At 43.3% G+C, this 23,703-nt stretch overlaps 2 protein-coding genes across 2 annotated transcripts in view; one reads left to right on the plus strand and one right to left on the minus strand.

The window, feature by feature from the left end:
- Positions 1–723: 723 nt before the first annotated feature.
- Positions 724–23,703, plus strand: part of LOC122783405 (phospholipase A and acyltransferase 4-like) — a 56,717-nt gene continuing 33,737 nt past the window's right edge. The window contains exons 1-2 of the mRNA XM_044048183.1: positions 724–786; positions 14,364–14,450. The gene's annotated coding sequence lies outside the window, so the exon portion shown is untranslated. The remainder of the gene's footprint in view (positions 787–14,363; positions 14,451–23,703) is intronic.
- On the minus strand, positions 14,322–23,151 carry LOC122783097. Its single transcript, XM_044047745.1, has 3 exons — positions 23,124–23,151; positions 20,315–21,654; positions 14,322–14,437 (listed from the first exon to the last, which is right to left on the minus strand). The coding sequence occupies exons 2-3, from the start codon at positions 21,249–21,251 to the stop codon at positions 14,322–14,324; spliced, it is 1,053 nt and encodes a 350-aa protein (XP_043903680.1). The 5' UTR covers positions 21,252–21,654; positions 23,124–23,151.

Below are 23,703 nucleotides of genomic sequence, written 5' to 3' on the forward strand. Positions count from 1 at the left end.
GTCAAACTCGGGTGGGAGCGTCCTAGTAGACTTTCGTGTGTGTGTGTGTGTGTGGTGAGGAACCCAGTGATTCTCGCCCCGAAAAACACGAATCCTCTGCGAGCACGAGAGCGAGCGAAGGAGAGGTTGAGAGAGGGATTTACAGATATCCAGCCATGTGCTCTCCACATGCTTCACACACACACACACAGTGAAGAGTGTGGATTTCCGCAGCGATGCTTCAAACAGACTCATCATCTGTGCTCAACAGTATCACCCACTCTCTTCACTCGACTGAGCCTCAGAGACTTAAGGAGAGGGGCAGGGAATAGATTAGACTCGAAGGCTCTTTCTACACGGAAACAGAACCTGAACCAATCTTTTTCTTTGTCGTTTGGAAAAAGTTTTCCCGTGGTTATCGTTTCGGCAAACGTCTTCGTCTATAAACACTGTAGTACGTATGCCGGGCCTGTGTGCGGCGCTATAGCGCTGCTACACCAAAAGTAAAAACAGTAAAGTAACAGTAAGTCGCAACTCCCCTGCCTGTAGCTAATGTTTGAATTGTTGTTAGGGTAATTAGGGTTAATAGTTTATTTAAATCTACCGTTTTTGTGTTGCTTGTGTCACTTGATGTAAAACAAGATCTCTGAAATCTGAAGGCAGCGAGAGAGCATGTGAACTTCTCTTCATCTTCTCTGTGTCTTATCTCAGGTCTGGACGATTAAAACACTCCAGAGTGGCTGGCGTGCCTGTGCGCTCTCACATCTGACCTCTGAACGACAAAGGCGGGATTAAAGTGACGGCAAGGTAATTTGCGAGCAGAGATGTTTAGCAAGGCAGACGCCGCGCGGGAGGCGGCGTGAGCGGTGTAACGATAAATATGTATACAGTAAACCGACTTGACTGATCTGAAAATGGAGGAATTATATGGTTTTCCTTCTTCTGTGGTTATCTGAAAAAGAAACTACTATTAGAAATAAATATAGTAACAGAAAATGCAGCAATATAAGATGTTTTTTCTTCTGAAAGTTGCTGAACCCTTCTGAAAATGTCTGACTTGATTTGGAAAAGGTAGAAAAGTGACAGCTGAGTGAATCGAGTGGATTCAGACACATTTGACTTTGTACATTGAGGAAAACACATTTTGTGTTGTGGATGCGACTCCGAGGCATTCACATGTGAATGTGCAGTGTAATTACAATGATCCAGTCTGTGGGTTTTAACTGCGTGGGGTAAAACTGTCGGGATAAACTTCAAGGATTTATGACGCCAATGTGGAAAGATTTCAGTCTAAATGAATAAATAAAATCTGACGTTGATCCCCAACACAGATACATCCTCGCTCTCTCTTTCAGTTTATATGTTGTATTCAGCGACATAAACATCCTTGTCTGGATTTGACACAATAACAACAATTATGATAACATTCAAGAATCTTTCCCTGGAATTCTCGCCCTTATATAAAATATGTTAGGAAAAATAATGTTGTATCTAAGATGTATAGAGATGATAACGTTGTAATGACAACTGGCCCATGACCAACAGTGAACTACATTTGTATAATGACAAGAATACGTTAGAGCCATGGTTCTCAAACTGTGGTACGCAAGCTTCCTCTGGTGGTTTCGACCACACCGAAACGGGTGTCAGTGAATACGCGTTTTGTTCACACGGAAACAGCATTTTTTGTTGTGTGTTACGGCAAAAAAGGGAAGGAACCTTGAAAGCCCTAAACCATAACCCTTATATTGAACACCCGGTCTGGTTTCAGAATATGTGAGTAATTAAACTTAAAGTTGGCTGAAGATTAGAATATTGTGCTGGACATTCACTGTCTTGTGTTGGAGATTGTTTGTTAACTACTGTCACTGAAAAGTAGCTTTCGTGGCTAGTTGGGGAAAAAAAGGGTCGCCAGGGTCTGAAAAGTTGCTAAATATAGCGAGAAAGTCAGGAAGTTGTCTGTGTGTTGTTTGATCTGTCTGCTTTTATTTTCTTTCTTTATTCCCCTCTCGCTCCTCTGGCTCGGTTCATTGTGTAAAAAGTCTTCCTCTCTGTTTTTGGTGTGGCGTTACAGCGCCACGTACAGGCCTGGCACCTACACTACAGTGGTTTGATTGGATTTGGGGAGGGTTCCCAATTTCCTGAATCGACGCCACGGTTACAGGAAACTTGGATTGTAAAAAGATTGTTTACGTTTCATAAATTCCGCGTGGACGTCACTATACCAACGTGTGAAGTACATGTGAGGAAGAGGAGGATGACGAGAGGGCAAATGATCTTACTGAGGATAATCTGCCTCTTGCTCGGCCTATTTACACCACTTTTACTTTACTTGAACGGTTGGACTTTTGCCACTTTGACGGCGTCCTCCTGACCAGACTAGAAGCTCACTGGCCACTTTAACTCATAAAGTGGGATGTTTTGGTCGATGAATTTGACATTTTAGATTTTTCCAGCAAGAGAAATAGTTCATAAAAATCAAACGTGACCATCTCTGATTCTCCAGCTGCGTGTGAAACTCCTCGGCTCTTTAATGTCTTTCTAATGTCGCTCTCCCTTCAGCCCAAGTGGCCCCTGAAATATTCGCCTTTATCCACTTCTTCTGGAGCTGGATTTACCTTGAGTACCGGGGCTTTAGTGAGTTCAGCCTCTCGGCTCTGATCCCTCTGGAAATAGCAGAGAGCATCAGATGTGAGGAATGCTCAAAGATCCAGGGGCAGAGGATCCCTGACCTTGCACCTTCCTATCTTTGGCCACAGCCCTGATTTACTGGCGGAGGCTAAACCTCCTCTCTCACCTCAGAGGCCTGTGATCTGTATGTTTTCTGGAATGTCCCCATTATCACTCGCAGTTGTTCAAAGACGTCACGCTGGTGGATAAATCTCTCAAATCCTGGGTTTTTCTCATTGAGCTTGGACACACCCCAAAGTTGTTTTTAATCAATGAATCAGATTTTGGGAGTCAAGAATCAAAACTACTATCTAAAATTATACAGGCTAAAATGTGCTAAAAAGTGCATAAATTAGTGATAATATGGTTAAGAATGAATTAAATTCAGTTATGTCGATAATTCTGATTGGTAAATGATAATTCACATAGAAACAAAACAAAAAAATAATAAATATGATTGATTCATTCCTCTTTGATTTAATTTTTTTTTGTTTAATAAAGTTCATTAGGAATCTGAGGATTACCATCGCTCAGTCTACTATGCTTGCTCGACCTTCTCTTGGAATTTTTGATGACCCGGTAAATGTGATTAACACGGTTTTCCTGCCAACATTGCGTCGTTTTGAGTCCAGGTGTTGCATGATGGGACATCAGCTACTGGACCTCTATACCAGAGCTTCTCAATGTTGCTCCACTGAGATGTTCTCAGTCTTGTTAAGGCTGCAGCTAAATTCAGATTTGTAAGTGTATCTGATTGCTACCAGATTGCAAGTGATCCTTATTGACATTGTGATTTCTATTGTTACAGGAAAAACAAGTAGTCTTAACAAAATAAACAAAATGGACGATAGAAAATCTGTTGTTGTTACTCAAGTCGTGCAGAACCTCGGGATTCCACTTCACGTGTATAAATATGGTATGGTTAATTTTGTATCAGTGTTTGACTTCCTGACCGTCTTGTGCTGATTTCTGCTGAACTGAAGGAAAAAGGAGGCGACAGAATCTGACACGTTGAAGTGGATGCTTATTGTGTCTGATGTTGCTACGCGACGGTTACACATTCGGTTTGACTCCTGAAGACACTTTGAAATCCTATCTGAGCGACTGAGACGTTGGTTTGAATCAGCTTTGCAACTGCCAAAAAAATGAATAAATTAAGCTCGATATAATCTGGATATCTGGGATAACTTGGGCTGCAGTCTGAACGAGGCCTTAGATTGTGCTCCAACACACCTCATAAACATCCCTGTGTGCCAGGGTTGAGAAACACTGCTCTTAGCTGCTGGATGGTTTGGTGTTGATTGGACGATGCAGCTCAGGTGTTCACAGGACTTTGGCGGGAACAGAAGGGAGAGCCACACCCGGCAATTTGTCAGACACAGGTGACGACCAAACGCGGATGAATTCAAGAACACAAGAGGCAACGACACCAAGTAAAACTGGCGTTTCATGATTGGAAAACCTCAGCCTTGCTCATGGGTGCTCTGTCCACAGCTGCCGGACATATGCAGACTCTTCCAAACATCACGCTCCCATGCCTGCTTGGCGTTCCCCAATGAAGTATCATGTTAAGTCGATGGAAAGGCTGCGGCCCGAGAAGCTGCCACTCCATTTCCCCCCACAATCACTGACAATAGAACAATATCCAATTATGTGCAGGACCTCGATGCCTCACTGCCAGCTGCACATTAGGTCTCCGTTTCTGGGAATAAGTCATAATATCTCACTGGCACTGAAGGGCCTCCTCCACAGCTGCTGCACTAAATGAAAACAGGAAGAGATGCAGTGAAACAGAATACTATCACTATCTACTATCTATCATCATATCCTCTCTTTCTACTCTAATCACTCACAGATAAAAGGAACTAGTGTAAGCATCAGATTATATGTATATTATTATGCATTATATGCTTGATTTCCAAACAGGGCTGCCACTAATGATTATATTCATTATCGCTTAATGTGTTTGTTATCTTTCCCATGTATAGATGAGAGTTGTTTTTTTGGATTTAGATTAATCATATATCTCTTGGCTGTTTTTAACCTTTCAACTAAAAAATAATATTAGTTGTTACAGGGGGGGCAGAACATGTAGTCAACATTAGATGATTTATTTCAATTTTGTGGATCAGGTCACAAGAGTTTTGTCGTCTTTAAAAAAAGTGAGTCTCGATGTGATTCGTCTGATAAACGCAAGCTGCTGCACAGCTACTGTGGCTGATGTTACACAGTCCCATCATGCAACACTCAAAACAACGCCATTTTGGCAAGAAGTGATATCAAAATCCATACACAAATATAGATGGGGTTATACACGCTTGTTACCGGGCGTTAGCTGCCTAATCTTGGGGGGTTGTATACACCTGTTACCCGGCGTTTGCTGCACAATCTTAGGGGTTATATACGCTTGTTACCCGGCGTTTGCTGCACAATGTTGGGGTTACCTGTTACCGGCGTTTGCTGCATCTTGGGGTTATATACACCTGTTACGTTTGATGCACATGGGCGTTTGCTGCATGTTACTTGCACAATCTTACAATCTTGGGTTATATACGCTTGTTACCTGGTGTTTGCTGCACAATCTTGGGGGTTACATATGTTACCCGGCGTTTGCTGCACAATCTTGGGGTTACATATGCTTGTTACCCGGCATTTGCTGCACAATCTTGGGGGTTACATATGCTTGTTACCCGACGGTTGCTGCACAATCATGGGGTTATATATGCTTGTTACCCGGCCTTTGCTGCACAAACTTGGGGGTTACATATGCTTGTTACCCAGCGTTTGCTGCACAATCTTGGGGGTTACATATGCTTGTTACCTGGCGTTTGCATTGACAGTTATTCTGTTTAAAAATGTCAAAAATCACTTATTCGGAGGACTTTTTTCTAGCACATTCATGGTTACAATAAGCAGGACATTTTACATTTAAGCATTTACCAGACTTATAAAAGAGGAATAAGCAAGATAGAAGAAGTCTATGGAAAGAACTCCACTAGATAGGAACACGATCAAAGTCAGTGAGTGCAGGACAAACGTACTCAGATTTGTTTTTGAACACACATGTGAAATCTGTCCAAAAGTATACTGTTTAGTTTAGGTTTCAACCTCGACGGCAAACCTGTGCAACTGTGTTTTACAGCAAACGAGAGCAACAACAGACGGAAAATGACCCACGTGTTCCCCCGAAACCCAGGAGCGTCTCGTTTGCCTCTGAATCCGGAGCGAAAAGCTCCCTCAGACAGCTCCCAGACGGATCCTTGGGGTCTGGGACAGTGGATTTTAGACGGGATGGCGTGAAATATCTTTTTCCGATATCACAAATTTAAGATATCTGTCCAATACAGTCATTGTAGACACAGATATTAAGATATTATGATGGATTTCGGATTGAATATTGGGGGTTATATACGCCTGTTACTCGGCATTAGCTGCACAATCTTGGGGGTTGTATACACCTGTTACCCAGCGTTTGCTGCACAATCTTGGGGGTTATATACGCCTGTTACCCGGCATTAGCTGCACAATCTTGGGGTTGTATACACCTGTTACCCAGCGTTTGCTGCACAATCTTGGGGGTTATATACACCTGTTACCTGGCATGAGCTGCACAATCTTGAGGGGGTTATATAGCCTTGTTACCCGGTGTTAGCTGTACAATCTTGGGGGTTATATATGCTTGTTACCCAGGGTTAGCTGCACAATCTTGGGGGTTATGTAGGCTTATTACCCGGTGTTAGCTGCACAATCGCGGGGGTTAAATACACGTTACCTGGCGTTAGCTGCACGATGACGGGGGCTATATACACTTGTTTATATCCATCTTCAGCTTCTAGCTCAGTCTCATCTATCTGACTGTTCTGTGTGGATAATTTATCGCTTCAATGTCGGAGGTCTGCACACAGTAAACAAACTTGCATTCACGGCGTTCAATTGTGTCATCGCATCAAGTTTCACGGCACTAGTTTTAATGTTGTTTTGTGATATTGATACATTTCATTCTCAGAATTCTGGCTTGGCATTAATCTGCTTCCGTCGCATGTGTTTTCAGCTCAGTTCCAGTGAAATAAACGCAGCTCTGGTGTTTGAAGAACAACGGCTCACAGTAAAAAAAAAACACACCAGATTGTGGGATAACGCATGCATTTTTAATGGATGCACATTAAATCCGCCACATTCAGTGATGAATTTATTTGAGATAAACTCATTGCCGCACAGTGGGTGCAGTATTTTTCTTTCTTTCTTTTTTTTTGTTGAAAGATGGTTTTCATCAGGCAATTTGGTCCTCAAAGGGCGCAGAGTACATGGAGCGCGGGATCACCATAGGAAACAAATTCTGAGATGGATTGTCTTTTTTCCTCTATCTATCTCTCTCTCGTTCTCATCCCACTTTCCCCCCATCTTTGCTTTTCACAGTCTCCTCTCCTGAAGTGGAAATCTGAAGTAATTGGTTTCTGAATTAACGAAAGCAAGCAGGGATGAAAACGGGTTCTAATTCATTTTTCTCTCTCTGGGAAAACGGGGTGACGGCAGTGGTGGCGGTGGTACAGACATTGGGGAATTCTGCCCCGGCGAGCGTTCTCTCCATCAGTTTCGCTGCCAACAATCCGCCGCATCACTTAGGGCGACGGTGTTTCTATTATTAGATTGTCAGCAGGTCAGCAAAAAAAAAACCTGTAGCTGAATGTACTTCAGAGACAGAGGATTTCAGACAAGGCGGCAAATGAGTTTGCTGAACAGCAAAAATAAAATAGCTAAATTGGTGAAGTGTCTGGGGGAACAGAGCGGCGCAGAATTGTAATTTGGGAAAGAGGAAGGTGGTGGTGGTGGTGGTGGAGGGGGGTTTGATTCCACTCGAGCTGCAAGAATTAGAGAGATTTTGACACAAAGAGTCTGACACAGAGAGATGATGTGGTGTATTACCTGAAAATGAGGCATTAAACAAGCTCTATGAGCCGTTACATCCATTCAGCATGAAACGCCTCAGGGGCCCGGGAAGCTACAGCTGCACGTATCAGCAGTCCGACTCTAACATTCAGCCTGTGATATGTGTTGAAAATAATCCCACAAACGTTATTTTTGCTCTCCGTCCTTTTGTTTTCAGGCATGCGCGACAATAGGAGCCCGACACGTGTCGCAAATGACGTGTCATGTATCGCGTTGCCGTAATGACGCAGTGGTTCGTGCTATCGGAAAAACAAATCAGTTTCTGAGGGCTGAGAAGTTGCACGTAGCGTTGTTGCAGGATGCCGGCAACTTTGTCACCAGGAGAGAGTTGGAGATATGGCCGTGCATTGACAGTTATTCTGTTTAAAAATGTCAAAAATCCCTTATTCGGAGGACTTTTTTCTAGCACATTCATGGTTACAATAAGCAGGACATTTTACATTTAAGCATTTACCAGACTTATAAAAGAGGAATAAGCAAGATAGAAGAAGTCTATGGAAAGAACTCCACTAGATAGGAACACGATCAAAGTCAGTGAGTGCAGGACAAACGTACTCAGATTTGTTTTTGAACACACATGTGAAATCTGTCCAAAAGTATACTGTTTAGTTTAGGTTTCAACCTCGACGGCAAACCTGTGCAACTGTGTTTTACAGCAAACGAGAGCAACAACAGACGGAAAATGACCCACGTGTTCCCCCGAAACCCAGGAGCGTCTCGTTTGCCTCTGAATCCGGAGCGAAAAGCTCCCTCAGACAGCTCCCAGACGGATCCTTGGGGTCTGGGACAGTGGATTTTAGACGGGATGGCGTGAAATATCTTTTTCCGATATCACAAATTTAAGATATCTGTCCAATACAGTCATTGTAGACACAGATATTAAGATATTATGATGGATTTCGGATTGAATATCCAATCCAGTGATTTTGACCAGTATCGTATCAGCTCATCTCTGGATTTTAGATCTGTTCATCACAGAACAGATTTCTGTCAAATCCCATGAAAGGGATTCACTGGTTTCAAAAGAATTGATCCCCTTTATGTTGTGATCCCACAGTTGAGTGAACGGTGTTTGCTGATCAGTGTGCCGTGATCCTGGGTGGGGGAAGGGGTCCAGGATTAACCCACACATACAAACCAGAGGTTATCTGCTGGGAGACCATGATACCACACACACACACACACACACGTGCAGCTCTCCAAACGACCCTCACAGACTCTCAACACACACACACACAATGTTCCCAATCTACAGCAGTGTGAACCCCCTGCACCACATCCATCAGCCGATCGCTGAGATTTACCTTCAGCCGAGGATCCAAAACAAGATAAGAGGAGCCGCTTTCAGACAGGAGTGCTGACTGAAAATGGAATTCGGTGCGGGGAGGATCAACGGGGGACTCAACGGGACGCTCACAACCCGGGGTGTCACGATTCGATTCGAATCCTCAATCATTTTTCCAGAATAACTTTCGAAATCTAGTCAAATTTACTGCACGTTAAAATACTGTTTTAACAGTTTAAAATGAAGAAAGAAACACTGCAGTTGCACACAAACAACATTTTGCGTGATAATTTGAAGTTTGAACGATATGAAACATATTAACAATTAAAAAATGTCGCAAAAACAGGCGGAAAAAATGAAAACTTGTGTTCAGGTGTTCTTCCCGCTCTGACGATTGATGATTGTGACAAATCCCGACTGGGATCCTAATAAACTCAATGACGGGTGATATTTTTGTATATTGCTGAGAGAAGCCTAATTATTTCTCTCCTTCAGACAATAAACACGCAGCTCTGATCTGTTCGCCCGCACCGGTGAAGAAGAAAAGTCGTTATATTTCATTTTTAGCAGCAGGAAGACAAAAAAAACAAAGAAGAGATAAGCGGCTCCTTGGCTACGAGCAGAAACAGCTGACCCTGAAAACACACATTTGCACAACTAGTATCACACACTCAGTCACTGACGTACACAATGTTCTGACGGCGTGTTTGTGTTTTGACTCTGTATTTATGTCTTCCATCGCCCTGTGAGATCCCCGAGTGTCGTCTCCCTGAAAGCACTTTGTGAATAAGTGTCTCGCGTGGAGGTGGGTCAGAGGCACTTGGCCCGCGTCAGCTGACACTCTCTCGCTCGGCGTGATTGATTGTGTGCGCGCGCACGTCGCAGATTACGGCCTGAATTGTTTTGGATACAGTTTAGCCCCCGCTCGTGCTTTTCCTACGTGGGGCCGCTGCGCTGGAGCGAGGCCGCCCAGTGCAACAACACCACGCTGTTATCTAAACACAACATCGCGTCAAAGATAAGACGATTCTCTCGCTCTCTCCTCTTTGATTTATTAGATCTTTGGCTGATAACACTCTGGTAACACTTCTACATGACAGCACGGCAATGGATTTGTATACAAGGAAGTATAATGATGACGTCATCTTGTTGCTATAGTGATCGCAGAGTCATAACATTTCAAATATTGTGTGTGGGCCATAAGGCAGAATAAAGACTTCATCTTTTTTTACTCTAGCCTTCAACTAGCTTGTGTTTTATTTGCATTTTTGTTTTTGTTCCAAAGTTAAAAGAAGGTTTTAGCTTTTTGACTTGAGACTTTTCCTTTTAATTCCACCCTGTGTTGTGTTTTATTCTTGTATTTTCCGTGTACTGTGAGGCACTTTGAGCTGCAATCCACTATAGTTTGTGTGTTTGTTAGCTTTTCACGCTGCCGTCCGTGCTATGACGACCCCGATATCACCTGTAATCGTAACATAGCAATAATGACAACAATACTACTACTAATAACGATAGACTTCAAACTGAATCTGGATCCTGCAGCCATGGAGTCACAGGTACAGAAGGATTCTTTGGCCCTTTTAAAAACTTTGTTATTGAGTAACAACAGCAGCAGTAATAGCAGTAACAGCAGCAGTAACAGCCCACATAGCTCCTTTGAGACACGAGGCTTTTGAATAAGACATCAATGCAGTGAGTTTCACCATGTGACTCCAACGTGGTCTCAGTGAGACAAACAGAGAGACTCAGTGTGAGCAGCAGCAGCATCAGCAGCAGTAACAGCAGCAGCAGCGTCGTGGTGTCGTGATGTTCCGCCCGCTGGCTCTGCCTGAAGCTGCTACACTTACACCTGTGAAAACTAAAAGACTTAGACGTTAAAAATAAACCTGAGAGTTTGACTCATTTGAGAAGATGTAGGTCAGCTGGTTCTCACCGGAGTCTTCCTGTGGATTTGCAGGATTATAAAACTTGATTGGTTCCCTAAATCCGCCAGATTATCAGACGGACAGACGGTTCCTTGACAGTTCATTATCATATTATTTCATGTCCCGAGTAAATACAAGCCTTCACGTTCTTAAAGTTTGCACACGGCCACGAATGTTCTTTGTTTTAGATCCGCTGGGTTCCGTGTTTGGACATAAGTGAGGCCGTTCTCCAAACTTTTTCCCAGACTGTGCCACATTCTCTTCCATGCAGGATTTTTTTTTTTTCCCCTCTGCCAAGCAGATGTGTTGACAACATTTATTACTCATTGTCATGGCAGTGATTACACATTCCACTTTGCAAAATACATGTCATTTTCCTGCCTTGGGAAACGGTTCACTCACATATTTCCATGTGGCACAGATTGGAATAAAATGAGTGTTTGGGAATTTAGTTTTCTGCATTTTTTCAGGTCACAAACATCAGGCCTCGGTCCCCGCGGAAACGGAGCGACACGTAAACAACCTTTTTTCTTTGTTGTTCTGAAAAACCTCTCCGTCGACACGACGACGCTGAACACTGCAGTACACGTGTCGGGACTGTACGCGGCGCTGTAGCACAGAAGACGGAGAGGGTGGAATAACGACGTCATCGTTTTCCCAAAGTAAAATTCATCCATTCTCTGGAACCCTTCCGTTGGGTTACCAGAGGAAGCTGGTACAGTTAGAGCGGCTCCACCCACGGCAGTCAGCTGACGGACTAGGGTTCTGGTGTGAATATGACATTAGACTCCGAAGAGAAGAGCGTGAGGAGCCACTGTGGCCTTTCAACGCCTCACAAACTCCACTGATTGAAGAGCCTACAATCGGGCGACTGCTGGAACCCGACACTGGCAGAAAGGAGTCAGCAGGTGAATGCTCATCTGATCTCCAGGTTGATCCGATTATTCGGGAGTCGCTTTGAAAGGGAGCGTTCCTCGAGGGGGAGCGCACCGTAGACGGCGTAGAGCGGGCTTGTTGATCCTTGAGAAAGTCCTTATCTGCTCTTTGTCGGCCTCCGGCGAACATTGATCGCGGCCCCATTGTTGTGCTTGTCCCATTGAGACGGCGGTGAATGAGCCTGCTGTGTCGCCGCTCTCTGCTCGCCCCTCCTCCTCCTCCTCCTGCTCCAAATGAAGACGTTCCCACAGAAAGAGAGCTGACACACAGAGTGAGACGTCAGCCTGCCACTGTAGCAGCAGCGGCGGCCGTTTGCTTTATTTCCATCCACAGCGTTATTTTTGTCACCGTATCATCTGTTTTTGACAAAAATCTCAGATTAAAGACATAAACCTGAAATTACAGAGCTGCTTCTATCTATAACCATGTATTAGCTGCAACTCCATACTCTGAAAACCCCTTTTTTTAAATTTTATTTTAGTTCCCTGGTCCGGCTGTTAAACCTGGTCTTTTTCTAAATGAGCCCTGACACAGGCGGAGGCATCTTCATGCTTCATTTTCACTCAGACTAGATTTTTAACCGTAGAAACCGGTTTCACCAGCTGTACGACGTTGGACTCTTCTAAAAATAAGCCCGTTCCCTCCCCAAAAAAATATCAAGCGAATGCACCGCAGAGAATCTGGCAACCCTGGCAGAGCTCGGACTTCATGGTCACTTCACAGCAATATTTACTTTTCTCTCATTAGCTTTTAACGACTCTATTTTCATTCTGCTTCATAACGACGGGGCCTTTTTTTTCTTTTATTGCATTTTAATGAGATAAATATAGATAAAGACAGAAATAGAGATGGAGTGATTGATGTAATGTGTGTGTGTGTGTGTAATTATAGCGGGGAAATGCAAGAATCTTGACTTTGTTTAATTGATTTAATGCTCGGTTATATCGATTTCAGCCAGGAGCGCAGGAGTTCAAAGCTGAGACTCGCAGAAATACGTTACTTTAGAGAGACTATAATGTATTTATGTCATTGTTTTTATTGTCACTGTCCTGCTTTATTGTTTTATTGCTCTCTCTTTTAAATTCACTTTGCTTTAATTGTCCTTTTATCCTGAGCTTTGTAAACCTCAAAGCAACGACAACAACAACACAAATCTCCTCAGGGTTCAAATTCCGAAAGGAATGAATGTATGTTTTCACAGATTTTTATTTTTATTTTTATTTTTATTTTTATTTTACGCCTCTTGCCTGAAACTGTAACACTGTTTACAGCCGAGCTGCTTTATGAGCTGGTTTGGGTGTGGTGTTTGTGTCAATGTGTATGTGTGTGTGTGTGTATACAATGTACATACACATGTAGCAGAGGTGGTGGGACTGAAGCGCCCTCTACTGGTGGAGGCGGTGTGTTGGTGTGTGGGCAGAGGGAGAAGAAAGGTGAATGATCTTTAAGGGTTTTTTTATTTTATAAACCGAACCACTGATTTATGATCATGTAATTTTCCAGCTCATTCATTCATTCATTCATTCATTCCATCAGTCTTTTTTTATGGTTTGATTTGACGGCTTATTTTTGTTTATTCATTAATTATCATCACACAAAAACAAGTAAAACCGTACATAGAAATACAAGATAATCCTTAAGTGAAGTATATAAAAAAACTATACTGGGATAATGAACCGTGCTGAATCTGACATTATTTGTAATATCCAAAAAACAATGAACTTTATTGTGTTTATGTGCATGATGTGTCCAGAGTTCCGTGTAACCCTAACCCATCCTTCTTAGTAATACCTTAATAACTATATTTTTTTGTGTTTTCCACTTCCAAAATGCACCGTCAAGAAATCAAACCTGTGAGGAAATCACTGAGTTTTAGAAATTTTAAAATAATTTGTAACTGTAAGGACTGGTACATTTTCTGACCCATTACAGCGAGAGCATGTTTTTAACCAATATAAAAGCTGACCGAACTGAAGAAGCAAGCCACATTGTAACTCTGTGCTACATTTAGAGTATTTTCAGTGGTTTTAAAGTGCAGTCACAATGTATCTCCACACACACACACTGCAGCAGTGTCACACCATGGGCTGCTGTCGCCAAACGCTCTTCAAATAAAACTGTTCTTGGAGGTTTTGCAGGTGGAGGTTCAGCCACCAGCCTCACAGACGAACCATAATTCACACTTTAGATTCCGCGTAACCAAACGGGGATCTGCACGGTTTTCGTGCCGTGGGAGGAAAACAGGAAGCGCCATGAACTTAACAACACAGATTCTAAAATATCTTCATTATGAGAGGGCTGTCTGGGCTCAGTTACAGTAAGAAAAACCACACACACTGTGCAGGGACGCCATGAAAACCATGCAGAACTCCTGGGTTTTTATCTGCTCCTGTTGCTTTTGTTGTTATCAAACAACAACAACCTGGGAGTGTTTATTTCAAAGTGGACAAAGCCCAGTTTGGCCTGATTCTCTGAGCTGAGTATCGAGAGACACGTTGAAAGTGCTTACTGTGTTCTGAAAAAGTTGCTCTATCTTCATCTCAATGCTCGAAGGATCCGTTTTTTGTCTCTTTTTTGTCCTAATTGGCCGCTTTGCTCTCTGTCTGTCTGTCTGTCTGCAGCTGACTGGGCGTGGCCATCCTCACCCTGCATCCTACCGTCACGGGCCGGTCCTCAGCTCCACCCTCCCCCAGATCTTCAGGTCAATCGTGAGTCAGTAACGTCACCAGGTTTTTCCTTTTCCTTTTGCAAACCACGTTGGTGAACTTGAGTTGTCCTCTCCCGATTACCACGTCCCGTCAGTTTTGGATCCTATGAAAATAGGACTCGTACGCGCGAGAGCAATTTTTTTGAATTCACATTGAACCGGCATTTTTAGAGCCCTGCAGCATTATTTGAGTGAGAAAAAATCTTGCCATTTTGCTTCTACAACCACCTCATGTGCTCTTCCATCTTCTCTGTCGATCGTCTTTTCCTTCACTTCTTCTGTCTTTGGTGCATTTCCGTAGCGGCCTTACAGCGCCACATACATGCCTGATATAGCTACTACACAGCTAGTGTCACTGTGGGGGCATTGGTTTACAGAAAAGTTTTTAAGGAAAATATTGGGAAAGTCCCATTTCTGTGTGGAAAAGGCCTCATACCTGGACGTCTGGACCTCCATTTCTCCACATGCTGCCTTGATAATAACAATAATAATAATTATTACAATCATAATTTTCTTTGCAAACAAACTCTTACAATTTAAATTTTCTCTCATGTTTTGGTAACTGCAATCGTTGGCTGCAGTCTGGAGCTACATCATGACGGCGTCACACCGGGAAACCATTCATCACGCGCGCACAAAAGAAGCCGCATGTGAACAACATCGTAAACGAAAACCTGTGTTTCGAACCACTGATACATTTAAATATCATGATACGTCTAATGGACGTAGGTGTAGTAGAGTATTGTTAGCCGCGCTGCTGTGTGTTTGCAGGACACACGGAACACGGACTGTGGGAGAGGCGGATCAGCTCATGCCTCCCCGACTGCTTATCTTTCCCATGATAGCGCGTCTCACGCTGCGTGGTCTGGACTCGGCCCTCCTCCTTGCCAAGCCCGGGCTTTTCTCCTGCCTCAATAGCTCAGTTTGACTCCTGCAGCAGAATCCGAGGGCCTGCAGTTGAGTCCCTCCTCTCTCCGGGACCCTCTGTCCTGCCCCGTCACCCCCACCACCATTACCACCACCCTGCACCATCAGGCCAGTGAAAAAAACAACCAAGCTCCACAGGCTGAGTGGTGGAGAAGACGAGGGCTCCCTCCTCACCCGGTGCTAAAGAGCTCTGACACAAAAGTACAAAAAAAGAGAAAGAGAGGGAAGAAAAGAGGACTATGCTACCGGCCTGACCCAACGCTAGCCTCCTTGTCTGACAGCAGAATTTATGGCAGGGCTTGAGATACTGTTGGAGCCAAGCTAACAGTTTACACACGGAATGGTTTCCAAGGACAAGCCGTCAGACAGGGAGGCAGAGAGAGAGGGTGAGGATGAAAGGAAGGAGAGATATTAACACTGAAGGCAAAGAAGAGGAAAAAGCAGGAGTCTGACTGTGAATGGAAAGAAAGTGAAGAGAGAGGCCGATCAACATCACGTCGTTCACACTTGGCGTCAGTGGAGAGAAATCTCTGAAAGAACCAAGACTCAAATGGTGTTTTTCCATCAGTAATAGTACCTCGTCCTTTTTTTTTAACTACCTGCTCTGACGAGGTTCCAAGCGTGCTGAGCCGATACTAAAATGTGACACCGACAGACGCAACAGATCAGTGCCAGCCACTGATTGGTCAGAGAGTGTCGTCACTGGAATCAAAGTGAACAATTAGATCAGTTAAAAGAGACTTAAAAATCCTGTAAAAATGCTTTAATCGCCAACATTTAGCAAAGGACACGTCTAAAATGTCAACATTTAACAGAGGTGTATTTTCTGACAGCACTGCCGAACGCCGGCGATTGTGAGCCGAATCACGACCACGTTTAGTCTTATTTCAGTTCAGTGTGCTCCAGGCCATGCAGGAAGTACAGAATGACAATACTACTACAACTAATAACGATAGACTTGAAGCTGGATCTGGATCCTGCAGCCATGGAGTCACAGGTACTTGTAATGAGGACAGAGGGATTCTTTGGGTCTTTTAGAAACTTTGTTATTGAGTTGTAAATGGATTATGTCGGGATTGATGAATATAACAACCTTGAATTTCTGTTGAAAACTGTCCAATACAGGAAACCTCTTTTACTTTTACTCAACTAAAGCCTGGGACACACTTTCACAGCCGTTACCGATTTTGAAGGGACTTGGTTAATACACACTAAACAGCTTGGTTTCAGCAGATCTATTATAGCGACTTAAAGACTAGGCATCCCACATTTAATCACAGACTACACGAATAGATAACTGAACGCGTCAAACTCGCGTGAGAGTGACCGTCGGCTGTTGGCAGCGCGTGTTGAGTTGGTCATCGGTACAAGCTACCCGATTGCGTCCCAAATGTAAACATCTTGACTCCAACGGAGGTCGATTGGAGTCTTTACGCCTCGCACACTGACAGGTTTCCGTGCCAACGAGCCATGCCGACTCAACTGCCCAACTGTGAATTGTGGGTAAAACGTAGTGTGTTCCCAGCTGTAGCTGTGAATCTTAGATAGATCGCTCTACTTTTTTTTGATCCCAAAACGGGATTTTTTTTTGTTTTACAGCTGCATGGTTCGACTGTGTGAAATGAATACAAAATAATTTAAAAAAATACTAACGAAAGGATAAAAATAAACATGTCGACTGCATCGACTTCTGTGAATATTGCATTTTTCTCACTGTGGGAGACACAAACACTTGAGATTTAATGAGAGAGATGGTGAAGGCACTGAGGAGATGGGATGATGAAGAGCCAATGATTGAGAGGCTGAGAGGGACACACACACACACACACACACACACACACACACAGATGATGTGTTTGGATGGAGCGACTGGATCCACGAAGAGAGCGACATATCCATTGCATTACAGTATGCCCGGCTTGCTTGCCGTTGCCATGGACACCACACTTCAGCATACAAGACAGGTGTCCCGGAGAGTTCATTTTATTTTTTTTTGGTTTTTTGCTATCCTCTAAAAGAGAATTGTCAAAAATGACGTCACAACTGGCTGTAACCGTGGTGAGAGGTGCACACAAACAAACACACACTCTTTCTGTAACACCCCTGCGAGAAATTCTCATCTTTTTTCCCACTCATCCTCCTCCTCCTCCTCCTCCCTTCCCACCGTAGAAAACCATTCCAGGACCCGAGGACGATGAATTTTTCTCTGTGTGAAATATTTATGCAGTGCTTTTGGCCATTTCCAATTCACTCACTCTGTAGGATTTCCTATATTCAAAACGTACAACAATGCAAAGAACACCTCGGGGGGTAGTGTATTAATCTTAATAGTTTCAAAGGCAAAATAAGAAGAATTCTTTCGGGGGGTGTGAAGACTGCGAAAACATCTCTCTCAGCACGGATAAATATTTGGATTAATCCTGGTTTTCTCATGCAAAGTGGGGCCTTAGCGACACCTTCAGCAGAGCAAGCGCCGGCTCCTGGATGAGTTAAGCAAATCCCCGGCGGCTTAAAGAGATCAATTGGAATCCTTCCCCTTCCATTTTCCCCCTGTGCCCATTCAGAGAGTGGCCGGCAGCATGAGATGGAGACACACTCATGTGTGAAATAGACTCTTCATGGGGACGCTGGGCTTTGGTCCACTCAAGTTGGGACCTTTCGTCTTAATCCCCCATCCAGATTCTCGGAGGAGGGACGGCCTAGGACGAGGCCTTTTCTTTGGAGACGGGGTGTGTGTGTGGGGGGGTGAGAGGGTGAGGCCGATGAGTCTATTGACAACAGTTGCATATCTGTGACGATTTCATGAGCAATGGTTGACTGAGCAGCAATGGCAGAAAAAAAAGTCCTTAGCTGTAGTGGAGATGTACTTGAATGCAAACAACGACTTCACTGGTATATGTGTGTATAATCACTGGTATATGTGTGTGTAAAAATATATCTATACGTATATATACATATGTATATATATATATATATATACATATGTATGTATATATATATATATATATATATATATATATATATATATATATATATATATATATATATATATATATATGCTCAGAAAGTCCCAAGCTCAAACAAATACAACATTTCATCACTTCACAGTCGTTCCTGACCTGCAGCCCCTATATGTGTGTATATATATGTATATATATAAATGTGTGTATATATATATATACATATATATGTGTGTGTATGTGTGTATGTATATATATATATATATATATATATATATATATATACATATAAATATACATATATACGTATATATATATATATATATATATATATATATATATATATATATATATACATATATATATATATATATATATATACATTTTGAATTTCTTGTTCGGATTTACTTAGCATCTGTAACTTTCTGTACTTTTTGATGACTTACCAACTTTTTTGGATATGTGTTGAAATGACAACGCGATGCCGAAAAAAAATACAAATATTCCGCAAAAGATCACAAAGACATAAAGTTAATCCACTTGTCCAGTAGAAACAGCTCCACCGTGGCATCACTTTGCAGCCCTTTCTGGGGCTTTCACTTGTCGCCTCCGTTCAAAGACTCAAGTCTTGGATCGCTCTGCATCGGCCTTTTTTCTTGGCAGTAGCTTTCCCAAAAAATTACTTTGGTTTGCGACAGACACCTTGTTGTTGGCACCTACAAAAGATCTCCCACCCTATATTTGTCCTACTCATGTGGTAGTAGATGTCCATATCAATTTACTTCATTGAGCAAAATCATGGAATCAAAAAATAAAATATAATTTGTATAGAAATCAATGAGGTAGCATCCCTATTGTCTGACTGTCTTTTGCATAAGTGATAAGTTTCAGTCTGGGTTCACTGAGAGGACAATTTGCAAAATACTGCTTGTACAAAGTCTCTGGTAAAATAGAAACAGCAGCACCAGTACTACAGTGAGCTCCAGAGCATGGTCATTGCCCTCCGGTGCCTCAATATGCACCGTGCACGTGATCTTATCCTGGGCTGCTACAGCAAGTTTGGCATTATCAACACATAGCACCGTTAGCTCTGGCACTTCCACTTCACGCACTTCACTTACAGCTGATTTGCATACCTTCAAGTAATGCCCCATTTTGGAGCAATTGTTGCATTTTACTGAAGCAGCTGGACAATTTTTATCATTGGCCAAGTGTCTATTGGACCCGCATCTGAAGTATTTACGTTGCTGCTGGCTGGAATTCGGCTGCGCGCGGCGATCGAATGCAGCTCCTGAAGGCTTAGCTTGGCGCACTTCTCTTTTCCCTCTAAAATTCTTTGCTCTGACTGCCTGCACTGGCGCCGTTGGAACGGTCCTATTAGCAGAGGAAAGTAAAGTTGCGCTTTTAACAGCATCTTCTACTCGGCACGCAATTGTCTGTGCTCTCTCCAGTGTGACATCATCTTCAAGTAGTAATTTATCCTTCACAGCACTGAGATATGCATTCGAAAAGATTATATGGCACTTTTCATACAGCAAATTGAAACCTATAGACACAAACACACGACACAACACCAACAAGATAGATCGATAGATAGATAGATAACATGTCAAAGGCCAGCTGCTTTATGGCTCTGATTTAGTTCATGTACACAATTGTACTTAATACTGAAACACACACACACACACACATTACAATATAGTACTTTGGCAGAGAAATGAAACTGCTGTGACTTTGTTTTATATGCGACTCAAACGAGTGACTTGTAAAGCAGTTGTTTTGGGTGTAACTGAATCATTAGAATCAGTGGATTAAAAGGATTTGTTCACAGAATAGTTCAGCACTTCCTGCATGAGCAGTGACACAGTCGCTGAAGATTGAAGATTGAAGATTGAAAGACATTATTCCTCTCCCAGGGGGGAAATACACATTCACAACAGCTCAGTTAAACAAATGAGAATTGAAAAAAATAAAATACAATATAGTAAAAGTCTGGATAACGTCCTCCTCTGTCCCACCTCCTCCACCGATTCCAGCGAGCAGCCCAGGACAGAGCCGGCCCTCCTGACCAGCTTGTTCAGTTTCTTTCTGTCCCGGTCCATGCTGCCCGCTCCCCAGCAAACCACAGCATAGTGTATGGCAGAGGCCACCACAGAGTCATAAAAAGTCCGGAGTAGAGGTCTGCACACTCCGAAGGACCTCAGTCTCCTCAGGAGGTGGAGGCGACTTTGACCCTTTTTGTACAGGGCGTCGATGTGAGTGGTCCAGTTCAGTTTAGTGTTGAGGTGAACACCCAGGTACTTGAAATTATCCACTAGCTCAATGTCCGAGCCCTGGTTGCTCACCGGTGGGTGTGGTGGGGTCTTTTCCCGGAAGTCGATCACCATCTCCCTCGTCTTTCCGGTGTTCAAGCACAAGAAGTTGCTCTCACACCAGTCCACAAAGTCCTTGATGACCGACCTGTACTCCAGCTCGTCCCCCTCCAGCTCGTCCCCCCTCAGACACACAGCCAACAATGGCTGAGTCATCGGAGAACTTCTGGAGGTGACAGCTGCTGGAGTTGTAGGTGTAGTCCGAGGTGTAGAGGGAGAAGAGGAATGGTGAGAGCACCGTCCCCTGAGGTGCCCCGATGCTGCAGATGGCCACCTCTGTGGGGGGTGGGGTGTTGGATTGAGGTGTTTTGGAGGTGAAGACGGTTGGTGGATGGTGGCTGTGGCCACTGGAGAGCAGGCATGTGAGGAGTGGAGGGCAGAGGTGGAGAGGGGAGGGGGGCCCTGATCGAATCGGTTGAAGTATTGATTCAGTTCAGTGGCCCAACGCTGGTCCCCCCCTGCTGTGTCTCGGGCTCCACTCTGTCCATGACCTGTGATGTTCTTCAGGCCTCTCCACACATCCCTCGTCCTACTCTGCCCCATTTGCTCCTCCAGTTTCTTCTTGTAGATGTCCTTCGCCTTTCTGATCGCCTGCTTGAGCTCCCGCTGGACTTCTTTCAGCTCCTCTCTGCTCCCTGAAGCAAACACCCTCTTCTTCTTGTTCAGCAGGACTTGAAGTTGAGGGGTCACCCATGGCTTGGTGTTGGCAAAGCACCGCACCCTGCGGGTTGGTGCGACGTTATCCTCACACAATTTTATGTAATCTGTGAAACAGTCGTTGAAGCCGTCGATGTTAGAGAGAAAGTCTCCCAGATTGTTGTCTCGAAGCAGTCTCTCAACCTCTCCTTGGCTTCTTCATTCCACATCATTACAGTTATTTTCTGTGCGGGCTGCCTCCTCACCACGGGTCCAGCGTCTTGTTCTCCTGGGTGTGGTACTTCACGTACTGTGTGAACGTGGGGAGAAAGGGGGAAAACAAGGCACGGTTGAAATCACCATTTATGAGCAGGAGAGAGTTTGGGTGTTCCGTTTGCAGTGCCGACACTGAGCTGTGCAGCCTCTCACACTCTGTGGCTGCATCGGCTGAGGGAGGGATGTAGACTGTGTACACAATGCGAGAACTCCCTCGGGATGTAATACGGGTGGATGCCCACCGCAACAAACTCTTTTGGCACTTTTGGAGTTCCCAAAAGTGCCGAGAAGAGCATTAAACAGAATGCAAAAGTAATAAAAGTGGTCTCATTGTGCGCGTGGTGGCAGCAGGATTCAACCATTTTAAAGAAAAAGCGTAAAACGCGCCAGAAAAGAGGAGAAAAAAACGAGAAAAAGTAAGAAAGAGGGCTGTTGTAAGCAGCAGCTGCTCAGGCAGCACCATTTTCCATTTGAACTGAAATACAGTGGCAGGGTTTGTGATTTGGCTCGTCGCTCATGATCGCCGGCTTTCAGCAGCGCGGTCGCTAATTACACCAGACTCCTCTGTTAAATACTGACATTTTAGACATTTCCTTTGCTAAATGTTGGAGATAAACTCGTGTTTTCAGGATTTTGAAGTTTTCTTTAACTGATCTAGTTCAGTTCCAAGTTCAAGAGCAGGAACTAAAAAAAGCACCAGGTACTATCACTGATGGAAAAGCAAAATAACCGTGCCTTGCCGTGTCGAGGTGAGTCAATGTAGGGACCATGTAGTAGAAAAGATTTTTAAAACATTAACATGTGAACATAGAACATCAGAGTGAGGAGATCTACATAACATTAAAGAAACTGTCTTTAATAATATCTACTAAACACTCTCTGTTTGTACACATGACATGTACCACTTCATCTTCTCCGATGTAAACGGCCCAGTGGCTATAATTCCCACAGTTGACCTCGTCTCCAAAGCCTGGAGATCAGGTCTCCAGGCTTTGGTTTCGTGACTGAAACGGACTAAAAACAAAAACAACCACAACAATTTATAAAGTATATGAAATAAAATGCCAAACGTCAGTTTGATGTAACACAATGAGGGATTTGTTCTCGGGCTCTCCCCACAGTTGATGAATGGTATTGTTTGTTAGAACAGGTTCAACAGCATTTTAAACAAATATTTTTACATTGTTTCATTTTTAAAAACACCCCTTCCCCCCATGTCATATACATATCTATATAACAAGAGTGGCCTGTTTCAAATGAGCAGCAGTCAGTTTAACTGGTTTAAAGACAAAATAAGAAGAAACATGTAACTTACAGGATATGGAATGTGGGCCAGTCAAGTTCTTCCATGCCAAAACTCAAAGTGAAACCATGTCTTTATAGTCCTTGCTTTGCGCACTGGGACACAGTCACGTTGTGTGACACGATAATAATAACAGAAAATCACCTAAAAACATGAGCACGAACACGTCAGTGAGCTGGAAAGATCATCGGGAGACTCACCTGTGAAGATTCCATGTCTTATCCTCCGCACGTAACAAAGGCAGAAGAGACTGTGACTCAACTCCAATTGCACCTGGCTGCAGTATACGCAGATTAGGGTTGAGCTAAATGTGGGCGTGGGTAATGTTTGATTCCGTGCGAGTGACATCTGGTGGCTGAGATCAGGCAGCACATTCTCGAGATATATATTTATATAGATTAAAATATAATAATTTTATATACATAGAGAGAGAGAGAGATTATAATGTAATTATATAATATAATACCATGTTGTTTTGTAAATTCATTTATTGATGGATTAATACATCATTTACAAGTTGTTTCTATAATTTCACTTTTTATTACCATTTACAATGGCAAATTAATAACATCTTGTATTACTTTTTCAGTGACACCTGCAGTCCTCTATACTCACAACTCCACATACTTCTTACATGTATATAGTACATATATATGCACATATATACATATAATGTACATACATATACATAGACACATGTTGTTTTGTACACTCAATTATATTAGCTAAGTCAAATAAACCAAAGACAGAAGACTTTGCATCAATGATTTTTATTTTTCT

The sequence above is a fragment of the Solea senegalensis genome, linkage group LG16 (genome assembly GCF_019176455.1).
Source record: "Solea senegalensis isolate Sse05_10M linkage group LG16, IFAPA_SoseM_1, whole genome shotgun sequence".
NCBI lineage: Eukaryota > Metazoa > Chordata > Actinopteri > Pleuronectiformes > Soleidae > Solea > Solea senegalensis.